The 12,334-nt window shown below is 35.8% G+C and overlaps 1 protein-coding gene across 7 annotated transcripts in view; it reads right to left on the bottom strand.

Moving 5' to 3' along the window:
• Window positions 1-12,334, bottom strand: part of UTRN (utrophin) — a 496,689-nt gene that overhangs the window by 24,598 nt on the left and 459,757 nt on the right. For all 7 annotated transcript variants that reach the window (XM_034990899.1, XM_034990900.1, XM_034990897.1 and 4 more), the window contains 3 exons: window positions 6,333-6,469; window positions 384-422; window positions 93-158 (listed from right to left, as the gene is read on the bottom strand). In XM_034990899.1, coding sequence (XP_034846790.1) covers window positions 93-158; window positions 384-422; window positions 6,333-6,469 — 242 coding nt within the window. The remainder of the gene's footprint in view (window positions 1-92; window positions 159-383; window positions 423-6,332; window positions 6,470-12,334) is intronic.

The following is a 12,334-nucleotide window of genomic DNA, read 5'->3' as shown; positions in this document are numbered from 1 at the left end:
AAATCAAGGCATGTCAATGATATAGGATTCATACAGCAATAGATACATTCTGGGTGGCTGCGCAGCGGAGGGCTCCTATCAAAGTCTCTTACCGTGTGGCATACTGTTCTATTCTGGAATGGGTGTCATCATGAAACAGCTGTGGAGACTGTGAGGGGCTATAAAAGAAAAAGCAAAGAAACAGTTTTATGCCCAAATATTGATAGACGTCACTATTAGGAATGTTAGCTTAGTTAAACAGTGAATTTGCCATGCAAACAAACCATGAGGATTGTTACCCAGGAGGCAGACTATTCTTTTAGTTCAAGAGTTTCATAATTACCCCCATGCTAATGACACCGATCAGAGTATCGGCTCCTGCAGATGGAGCTGTGAATACTCACTCATAGTGCTCCGGCCACATGCTGATGAGTGTGACAGGACTGCAGAGGGGGAGAGGGAAACAGAAGTCACAGAACTAGCACTTGAGAGCGATTGCAGACAAAAGCAGTGGGAGTCTGGGCGAGAAGACATTCTCAACTGTCTTCCACTCTCACGTTTGGTTGCCCTGAGGTACACCATGGGGAAACCAAAAGTAGCAGAAGTCCCTGTTTATTCTAGAGAAGAAGCTGCTCATTCAAGTGCCTGCAGGGGCTTTTCACAGATATTACAGGACATTTGTTACAGGAGAGCAAACGCATCTTTAAACAGTCTCATTGAAAAAAAAAAGAAACAAAATGCTCTACAATAGCTCAAAAACATGGAATAATTGAAAAGATAACGCTCCACGATATACCGAGAGATGATGCAATCAGATTCTTGTTCTTCCTGGAGAAGAAGCTTGGTCAGAAATTCCAAAGACTACATTATATATTGATGGCAGAGTTGCAATAAAATGAGATTTTTCTGATTCCCTGTCCAGTTTTAAATGTAAAAATTCAAACCCGAGTATGCACAAAGTATCTCAACCTCCCAGAGACGCTGAAAGAAGATGCTACACCTAGATCCTCTCCCCTACACCCAGCCCCAAATTTCACATTATCAATAAAGCTGAAAGCAACCTGATGATGATACACTTTCTTCAAACAAAATTTCTTCTGGAAGTTCAATCTATGAAAATGATAAGGAAATGTATTCTTGCCTGAATCTGGAGCTTGATCCTTCAGTACCACTCCCAGCCCTGGGGACTCTCCAACCTCAAAAACTGCCTAGAAATCCTCACGTCTCCATGAAATATCTTTTGAAAACTGAACATAATGAAAAACACTACTTTTTTTTTTTTTTTTTGAGGAGAGTGGGGTGAGGTGATGATGAATGTGGGAATTTAAAAGTCTAAAGAAAATCAGTTCTTTATTTAATTAAATAAAAAGTCTCCCACACAAGCTCATGTTGATTGAAACAAAGAAGAAGGAAAGTTTAAATTATTCTAGATCTGCTTGATTCTGCTATTTCTATTATACATAGAAACTTAAGAAAAAGTTAATGATCTCATTAGCTGCTCCTGGGAAGCACAAGTTAATGTCTGAATAACAAAGATTAAAAGGAGATGAAGGGCATCTTATTGGGCTGAAAAACTAAGACTATCTAGACCTACTTTCAAAAATAGGCATTAATCCAGTCTGTGTTTGTCAGAATATTTGTAAATAGACTTAATCATCCACGTATAAGCTAGTTACAACAATAATGAAACAACACAGTATTATTCAATCGTCTTTTACATCATTACTTTTCCTTAACTCTGAGATATGGATGTTAAATGTCAAGTAAATGATTTGCTATAAACTTTCCAAAAAAATAGTAGCTACTCAAGAGAGTATTTCTAAAATTCAAGTGTACCTCAACGCCTGTGGCAAACTTTAAGCACAAGAAAAATATGTACTTTTGATCTTAATTGAACTCGGAAAAGCTTTGTGAAACTGCATGACTGGTTCTTGTGAAGTTAATGCAGTTAGCACAAAAGTGATTCACTGAACTAAGATAAGAATGGCAGACGTAGAAAGCTGAACCGAAGTTCTCAAAAGTGTTTTATGTATTGAGAACACAGAATTCTAAGAAAAGAAGTAAGATTTAAAAAATCAAACTTTAGGCCTCATTGACTTCAAAATATTTTGATTTGTAGAAAAAAAAAAGGTTGAGCGAGAAATTTTCTCATTTAATTCTGGAGAGATAAAAACAAGGCAACATCCCACTGCACAGTTAGAGTCTATCGTTAGAGAGGGTTCAAAATAAGACACAGTTAATAATGTAGCCTATCCCTGCTTTCCAGAGCAGGGGCTGAATGGGGTGTTTTGGTTAATCACACACTAATATGCAGTGAATTAGACTCTATTAAATATACTTAATATTATATAAAATGTAATCCAGACTTTCCTTGAAGAACTTAATGATTCTTTCAATTCCTTACGCTTCCAGTCTTTTGCCTTCTTCAATCCATTTGCCCCAGAGTAGGTGGGGCCCCAGTGTGCTCTCACATATAAACCTTCAATGGTTCCCTACTGTTTTCAGGATAAAATCCAAACACCTTGGCACGATTTACAAGGCCCTTCATTATGTGGGTCCTGCTTCTCTCCCCACTCCCATTTCTTGCCACTATTCCCAGCTTCCCATCCCAGTTTCCCAAATGATCTTGTCTCTGGGATTTTGAAAATACTTCCCTCGCCTAGAAACTCTCCTTCTCCTCCTCCCACACCAACCCTGCACGTCTGGCTCTATGAATCTTCCCCGTCTTAGTGTAGCTGAGACTTACTTTCTCACTTCCTCCCGGTCCATGAGTTGGTTCTTGCTCCAGTAAGAACTCAAAAGGACCATGAAACTCATCTATTCCACTTTAACCAATACCAGGCAGAATTGTCTATTTTACTTCTTTGATCTTTAGGGAAACCAACCTACCTTTTAGCCAATAATAATCTCTCACAATTCTCAAATGACTTTTATTTTTAGCTTGTTTCTTAGGTTTATTTTCTCTTTTTAAATTAACATATAATGTATTATTTGTTTCAGGGGTACAGGTCTGTGATTCATCGGTCTTACACAGTTCACAGCACACTGGGAGCACATTGGGGCCCCACCTACCCTGCAGCAAATGGATTGAAGAGTTATCATTGCTCACCACAGCAATGGTAACTCTTTAATCAAGTTCTACTCATTTATTTTGACTTATTTTTTGAAAACTCTTGCACATATAGTTACCAAATTAACTGAATAAACCTAAGCATGGGTTTGTTTAGTAATAACTCATTTTTCTCCCAAATCCCCTCTATGTATGCATGTATAATTACTGGATAGGGGATAAGACATCACATTTTGCAGGGATGAAAGAGAAAGATGCAAAAGAAAATTCTAATCAGCTTCATAAATAACTTCAACACATTTACCACTTGACTGGTTTTTCTCCAATGTTCTCTCACAAATAGGAGAATAAACAAAATCAAACTTTACTACCCACTCACATAAATTGTTACACCAGAAGATTAAGTGGCCCTGTACTAGAAAGGGCTCAGCAAAAAAATGAACTATACTGACTTCAAGGATGCATTCTAGAATTAAAAAAAGAAAACCTGCCCACTCTATCCAGTATTTCATAAATCTTTTTCAAAAAGCATCTTGTGACATCTGATTTAATCTTATACCCCTTCGTTTCTTTCTCTTATTTTCCTCTCCCTGAAAATGCGGGCAAATGGATGATAGACGAAATGAAGCATTTTCAGAATTACAGCCAAAAATCATAGCACAAAATTATTTGGTATGCTTTTCTGTTCTTTTTCATCTGAGTGTCTTTAACTAAGTCACTCAGAATAGAATGATTGATGTCAATGATTATTTTGACATGAAAAGGCAAATTATCAAAAATGCATAAAAGGAGTATAAAAGATCGATCTAGATGCATGATTCATATGAAGGATGTAGATATTTGAAATGGGACACAAAATGCCAATGGTTTATCCTAAGAGTGAAAGGCGCATCACTAGTTCAAGCCTATCAAATTGTCCTGTAAACAAAAGCACTACGTGATCATTCTATGCTTCAGGCAGCTACTCCAAAGGTTAATTAGATCTGATACCAAGGGAAGTAAAATTGTGCGTTTATCATGGCGTGTTCAGCCCAGTTAAACTATATATTAGATAGTAAAACAAATAAGAATGTAAAATCATATAACCTTTTGAAGAAAAAGACAAAAATATATCCACAAAACAAAGAGAGAACCAAAAATCTACTTTTCCTTATGGATTTTAAGTATTTGAATAGCTCTCTGTAAACTGAAATTGCTCCAAAAAATTTTACTCTAAAATGTACTGTGGAAAAAATAACTGGGAGGCATAATATTTTAATTGTACACAGTTTGATATCGAGCAAAGTTATCAAAAAGTTACAATTTTTCTGTATGCTTTAAATGTGTAGGGTATTTTGGGATCTATCAACATACACAGTTGTGCACCCATAACATTATATATTGAGGGATCAAATATCTACTGTGCTTTGGCTGTGGTCTTTCTTCTACTTCTTAGAAGTTCCACAAATCAACAAAAAACAACAACATACATTTGTACATAAACTCAGCAAAGTCAATGGTCTACAAAGCTTTATATGGAAAAAAAAATCCAAGCTAAATAGTCTATCCCTCCATTTTGACATCTTTGAGTCGTAGATTGTTCTAATACTAGACTATGACTGCTCTCTGTATATCTCTCATACACCCAATAAAATGAACTAACAGCTTTGAAGGTTAAAGAAAGAAAGACTGATTTCACAAAAATTGCACTCAACACACTTCTTATACTTCTCACTACAATTTTCTTTACTTTTTACTTGTAGAAATGTAGAAAACTTCACACTTCACACCTCTGAGCTTTTCTAGAGTCATTTGAGAGGGCATCTTTCTGTAACTAGAACATCACTATTTTTATGACTAGGCACTTTGCTAATGATTAGCAATAAAAGTTAATTTTTCCCAAGATTCAAGCACAAGAAAATTGCCTCAGCAGGTGCATTTATGCTGCGATTTTGAAAAGTGATTCAAAGATTTAAAATCAGATCTATTTTGATCTTGATATATCATTGTTTAATAATTTAAACTTCTTGCATTTCTTCTGGCTTGCTTTAAGAATTCTTTTTCTTTTCACTTCAGGTTACAAGTTGTTATTTTTCTTTTCTTTATAATACCATAGTAATTTTGCTATTTTGAGATTTTTTTGTTTCATTTATGTTTATAAACTCAAATTACATACTTTTAAGAAATTTTGCCTATTTTATGTACCTATAAAGCATCTCGTTTTGCTGCCTTCATGCTCAAGAGAAAAGAAATTAAAAATATTTCATCAAGATTTTGATGAGATTTTAGCACAGGTATATATGAATCAAGATATTCAATATTATTAATAAATTTAAAGTAAAAACATGTAAAATAAGTGTAAAACATACTACATGAAATAGCAAACCCCTCCCCACAGGAGGAAAAATGGAAAATGAATAAAATCATGAAACAGTGCATGACACAATTTGCTTTATTTATTTATTTATTTTTTAAAAGATTTTATTTATTTATTCATGAGAGACAGAGAGAGAGAGGCAGAGGGAGAAGCAGGCTCCCACGGAGCAGAGAGCCTGATGTGGGACTCGATCCCAGGACCCTGGGATCATGACCTGAGCCAAAGGCAGACGCTTAACCATCTGAGCCACCCAGGCGCCCCTGGCTTTAAGTATTTTTAAGAGGAAAAGAGATGACCAAGGCAAAGGTTGAACACACAGTAATACATATTTTTAAAGTGGAGGAACACTTTACCTAAAATTTTAGCTGTGGCATTGTCAAATCAAACAGCAAAAATTCATGTTGTGAAGACTGATTCCAAGGTTATTTACCTCTTTTAAAATGAAACATTTTGGGGCGCCTGGGTGGCTCAGTTGGTTAAGCGACTGCCTTCGGCTCAGGTCATGATCCTGGAGTCCCGGGATCGAGTCCCGCATCGGGCTCCCTGCTCAGCGGGGAGTCTGCTTCTCCCTCTGACCCTCCCCACTCTCATGCTCTCTCTATCTCATTCTCTCTCTCAAATAAGTAAATAAAATCTTTAAAAAAAAATGTTATAAAATGAAACATTTTGCACGTGATGTGCTGAGCACCGGGTGTTATATTGACCTGATGAATCATTGAACATTATATCAAAAACCAATGATGTACTAATACCTCGGCTAATTGAATTTAAATAAAAAAATAAAGTAAAAATTTTAAAAAATGAAACATTTTACCAAAACACAAATTCTTTCTGGTATCAGATAATTTCTCTTGTATCATTAACATAATAAGAGACAACATCAGAGAAAAGGGTACATAGAAGTTTCAATATTAAAATTAAACTTACGTTTCTAAGTTGTCACCTTCAAGAACTGTCTGGACAGGCAGGTAGCCAAGCCGAGGATGTTTGGCAAAGTATTTCTTTGATCTGAACTTATTCTTCAGCACCTTTGTGAAGTCTCGTACATCTTCCCCAGATGTTGTCTAGGAAGTTGAAAAAATTGTACTTCTTTCATTAAAATGGAAGGAGATATCTAGCTATAATAAAATTCGAGCAGATATAAATGACAACAGTTTCAGTAGCTTTATGTATTTTTGGAACAACAAAGCATGTCATGAAATCACACGACAACCAGGACTCATTGTTAAATAAAGTCCAGCAATCGGTTTGTAATTTTTTAATTTTCATAACTAGTTCATTTCCCCAATATTTAAAAAATTGGGCCAAAAAGTAAAATTAGTTTTGGCGATGTTATTGGTTGATTCCTATTAATAAAAGAGCTGTGATTTGCTATTAAGTGTGTTTAGTGATGATGAAGGATTTTGGATATAATACAGTTTTAACTAAAGTGAATAAATGAGGGTGAGCTATATAGCTCCTACTGACTTCACACAAGCCAGCATATATTGAAGTCTGGAAAAGGAGAAAGCAATAAATAAGAGAGAAGGAACAGGGCCACAATATTGTAAGAAATACTGTCAGTTTGTCTTTCCCAACCATACAAACATATAATTATTTGACATGGACTAAATTTGTAATGCGATATAAAATGTTACTCTTTCCTTGACCATTTCAAGATGATTATTAATAATCATTTAGGGTGAGGTGAGCTGAAATCTATCCCCACCCCATCCCCTCTTCCTATCCCATGAACTGTTCCCGAAGCCTCAGCTTCTTACTCCCTATCACCAATTCTAGTTTTTATTTATAGTATGTTATACAGACACCAACTTCAGTCCTTGTGAAGAGGCCTTTAAAATATTTACATTACCTGCAGAGAACTGAATTAAAACCTTGTTCGTCTGACTCCTAGTTGGCCATTCAACCTAAACCTGGACAGACCTCACTCCTATCACTTTACAAAACAGAGAACTTTTCTATAATAACAAACCCAGTACTAAATACGCTGCTCACTTGCTGCCTGCCCCTCTCTCCTTGCACCCTCCCCAGTCCATCTTTTCCTCCATGACAAGCATGCCCGGGACTCACACAAACTTGTTTTGCAAACAGAAGCTTAAAAAATATAACTATTTTTTAAAACAACTAAATTCTGAGTCAGCCCTTATGTGGTTTTGTTGCTTTCCATCTGCTCTCATTCTACCTAAATGTGTCTGCTTCTAGTACACAATTATGAGAACTTTTGATTCTCTAGGCTTGCAGAGCAGAGAGGAATAAGCCCAAGCTATTTATAATGTAAGCTCATCAATTTTAATTTTACTAAAAAAAAAAAGTATAGCAAGGACCACCCACATCGTCACTAGGCCTTTGCCATCAGACCCACAGTGTCCAATCTTTTCTTGAATAACACAGAATAAACTATATAATGTCTGTAGTTATTTAGGTACAGATCCTTCCAAAGGTAAAGAAGAATTTTTTAGAAAATAAGCTATTAATGAAAAGAAAAAGAACCCAAGGCACTCCACAGAGGAAAAGTGTTGCTAAGAGAGACGATGGTTTGAGGGTGCTAAGACCTAACCAGATAGAACAGGAGAAATAAGCAGAATAACATTTGGGAGTAAAGAAGGAAATTCTTAGAGAAGGGATGCCTGGGACTGAGAATAAAGCCAAAAGGACCTATCACCTTATAAAGGACATTTGGACCTCTGGTAATGGGTTTCACAACTACGGCTCATTACATTTATAGATACGTTCTCCCTGAAATGTTTTGATAAAGAGGAAAAGAAGGGAAGAAGCTTTCCATGACAGAAATACAAAAAGAAGACCCCAATGCAAAGATAAGCATTTATGACTCAATTTATTTTTCTGTCTGCTCTTAACACCTTGTTAATATACAGAGAGATACGGAAGTACTGGCCTCCATTACCTGGTCCACCTTCCTCTGGCAATAAAAACGTTTTACCATTTAGCCCAGTGGTTTTCAAGCCATATCCAGGCTTTCAATTCAGGTAGCCCTGAGTGGCGCAGGGGGGGCAAAAGGCCAGGGGGGCAAGGTACCAGGACACTTACCAGTCGGCCTCCACCAGGGTAGTATACAACACAGTGCTTTTTATATATTCACAGGGTTGTGCAACCATCACCTCAAAAAAGAAACCTTGTACACACTCGCGATCACTCCCACCTCCACCCTAACCCCGTTGCCTCCCCTCAGCTCCTGGCAACCACTAATCTACTTTCTGTTTCTTGGATTTGCCTATTCTGGACATTTCTTATAAATGGAATCATACATACAGTCTTTTGTGACTGGCTTCTTTCACTTAACATAATGTTCTTCTAGCTTATCCATATTTAGGTTTCAACATGAACTTTTGCTTGGGGGAAAAATGACACATCATTCAAAAGTACACGTCCAATTCCACATCAAACATTCTTTAGCTAAAGACATTCCAGACATGGAAGAACAAAGCAAAACCAACCAACCAACAACCAAAAAACCCATCTCCCACGAAACAAAATACAAAAAACAAATAAAAAGTACCCACCTGCTTCCCAAAAAGTTATAGCAGGCGCTGAAGTTAATTGTGATGATGCTCAAATTTAGTATTTGAAAAAAAGAGTGCATTCTCATGCAGAAATAGCATATTTTTATTTCCTCATGAATTTTCATATCAAGGGGAAAAAAAACTTCCACCAATACTTACAATCTAAATGCACTGAATTCACTAATGCCATAAACTTTATGTAATATTAAAAGAAAAAGTGGAAAGTAATTCAACCCACAAATACCAGGTGTTATATTCAGGTTAGCAAAATGTAATTCTTTAGTTGAAAGAGAGCCAAGAAAATGAATTACACCTATTTTCTCACCAAAAAAAAAGTTAAAAGATATTTTTAAATATTTGGTCTAATTTGCTACCTAATATCTCTCTATTTCAAAGCACTAGAGCAACAGTTTGGTAAAAAGCAAAAAAGAGGACCACCCACCTAGCATAATGAATATAATCAAATTCAACTCTATCTTCAAGCTAGGTATAATACTTTGTTCTCTTTCTTTTTAAAGCAAATAACTATTGATATTATGATCTGAGGATGAAACTGAAAGAATCACTCATTACTACACAAATTATCCAACATTTTAAGTTATCCATGTATTTCTTGAAAGACTAGGTTTTTATTTATTGCTGTTAAGAAAACAAAGAAGGAGAACAAAAGATTTTGTAGATCTCATTATATGAGACAAGGGGAACATAAGGGCATAGAACTCTGCACCTTATAAATAGCTTTCCTTCATTCTCTTTTTACCATCAAGGGTGGTAAGATTACCATTACTTTTTTGACCCCTCCAAAAGCTGACACCCAAGCTTTCAGACCTACAAGTCAGTAAGGAGAAAGCTGCTCTTGCAAACCTGGATTTTTTCACTATACCAGCACTATATCCCCTCTCCTAGAAAAACGCAACAGTTCTAAGTTTTGTAAGAGAAAGAACCCATAGCCATTGACTAAAATACCTATTATTACATTAAGCTACCCTGTGGCTGATTTTTACCAATTCATATTGAAATGTCATTTTATGACTTTTAAATTGTATGTCCAAGACACGTTTTGTGTAAGTAGAATTAGAAAAAAATGACACATGAAAGAGAAAAAAGAAAAAATTAAAATTGCCTGCTCTTTGACCACCTAGGGATACCCACTCTTAAAATGTTTGTGACTGGACTGATATTTTTAATTCTTTTTATTGTAAAACAAAACACAGATATATAAAACTATACACAACAAATGCATGGCTTAGTGAATATATAAGTGAATATGTAAGGCAAATACCATCCAGTCAGGAAATTGAACTTTGCCAGACATTCCAGAAGTCCCTTCCACATGCCTCGTTTCATCCCTTTCTTCCCATAATAACCATTATCTTCATTTTTATGAGCAACAACTACCTTGTGTGTAAAAAATACTTTTTCACCCCAAAGTCTATCCCTAGATACTTCAGTTGCTCATTTCAAAAAATCTGATATATTTTAACTCACTTTTAATCTACAGATTTCTCCTCCATACTTGCCATTTCCTTACAGTTTATCTGTTGGAAAACACAGGCAATTTGACCTAACTAAACTTTGCTGATTGCATATTTTTGGTGCAGTTCAGCAAATTCTTCAGGCCTTTGGATATCCTGCAAACTCGCAGCTGAATCCAGAGAATGCATCAGCTTCAGGGATGATCTGGCAAGACTATCAGTAGTGCTCGGTAGGCACATGATGTCTGGTTATCATTCTTTTGTGAGCCTAGCAGATTTCATGCTAAATGCCTATATCCACTCAATGGGGGCTTCAAGATGGTGGCATTCTAATTCCATCATCCATTTTCACTCATTAGTTGAAATAATTCTATGAAGGCATGTCCCCTTGACCACTCTTTGGCCACTCAGTAATACAGTTCATTCAGGAAAGGCAAGATTACATGTTTGATTTTTCCCTTTTATTGACCAATTTTCCCAGTAATACATTCCTATCATTCTCCAAAGATGACCCATTTTTTAAAATTGTTTTCATGTATCATTATGAACTTGTAGATTTTTAACATATTTGATGGGTTTTGGGTCCATTGCAATTATTATCATTATTGAAGATCAAACTGTCCTATCTTTGGCCAGTAGGCGCCCCTTCCAGTTAACCCCACTTAGTTTAAGCTCTACAGGTAACAGTATATTTAATGGTCTCTACCTGTCCTTAGGATGTTACTTCTCCATTTATTTTGTTTTTCTGAAGCCTGGTCTTTTGTAAATCTTCAAGAAGTACTCATAGGACCAGTATTACCTGAAGTTCTTGTATGTTGGTGATAATTTTCCTGGGTCCTTACTAGATAGTAGAAGGCTGGTTTTTCTCAATATAAAATCCTTGGCTCACACGCTTTTTTCCCCTGAGTTTCTTAAAAATGTCCTTCCGTTTTCTTTTGGTATAAAGCTTTGCTGCTGATTATTTAATTTTCTTTCCTTTTAAGTCACATTGTTCCTTTTGTTTAAATGACTGGAAGATTTTTTTCTTTGACTTTGAAGTCCAGTAATTTTATCAGAACATATTATAGTATTGGTCACTCTGAGTCAATGTTCTCAGGCATGTGATATACTCTCAGGATACAGTTTCACCTTTTCTTTTTTTGGTGGGAAGGAAGTTTTTCTTGAATTTTTATTTTTAGTGTTTGTTCTGTCTTACTCAGGGTTCCTATTCTGCATTTCTGTTACTCATACTTTTAATTTTTTCCCCTATCTTCAATATTTGTCATTTTCTCTTGGATCTTTTATATTGTTTTCTTCATTTCTTTTTGACTTTTAAAGTTTGTTATCTTATTCACCTTCTATTTCTCTCAAGATATTTACCTGTTCTATTTATTAAGACTAAAATTAATTAGTCAACTTTTTTTTTAAATATTACTTTTTTTTTTTTTTTTTTGAGAGAGAGAATGAGAGAGAGAGAGCATGAGAGGGGGGAGGGTCAGAAGGAGAAGCAGACTCCCTGCCGAGCAGGGAGCCCAATGCGGGACTCGATCCTGGGACTCTAGGATCATGACCTGAGCCGAAGGCAGTCGCTTAACCAACTGAGCCACCCAGGCGCCCTGATTAGTCAACTTTTGAAATGAGTTTTTTCTTTTATTTCTAATTCTTTCCTGAGTTCTGTCACCTCACCCTTTCCAAGATTTTCCAGTTCTGATTTATGTTTTCTTTCGTGTGTTGGATCATTTTCTTAAGCTTATTTTAAAATAGTAGGTTACAGTTTTGACCTGTTCAAGGAGCACATATTTCTGGTATGCTTTACTATACTTATATTATTTGGCTCTTATATCTTTTCCTTATAATTGCTTCGTAAGAGATTTGATCTTGATACTTTCTGCTGCTCAATTTTGTCATTGTTGTGAAATTAATTTTACTAATTCAGGAAAACTTCACGCAGGTT

This window comes from Mirounga leonina, unplaced genomic scaffold (genome assembly GCF_011800145.1).
Source record: "Mirounga leonina isolate KUSES-001 unplaced genomic scaffold, KU_Mleo_1.0 Mir_53, whole genome shotgun sequence".
In the NCBI taxonomy this organism is placed as follows: Eukaryota; Metazoa; Chordata; class Mammalia; order Carnivora; family Phocidae; genus Mirounga; species Mirounga leonina.
This window is presented reverse-complemented; position numbering and strand designations above follow the sequence as displayed.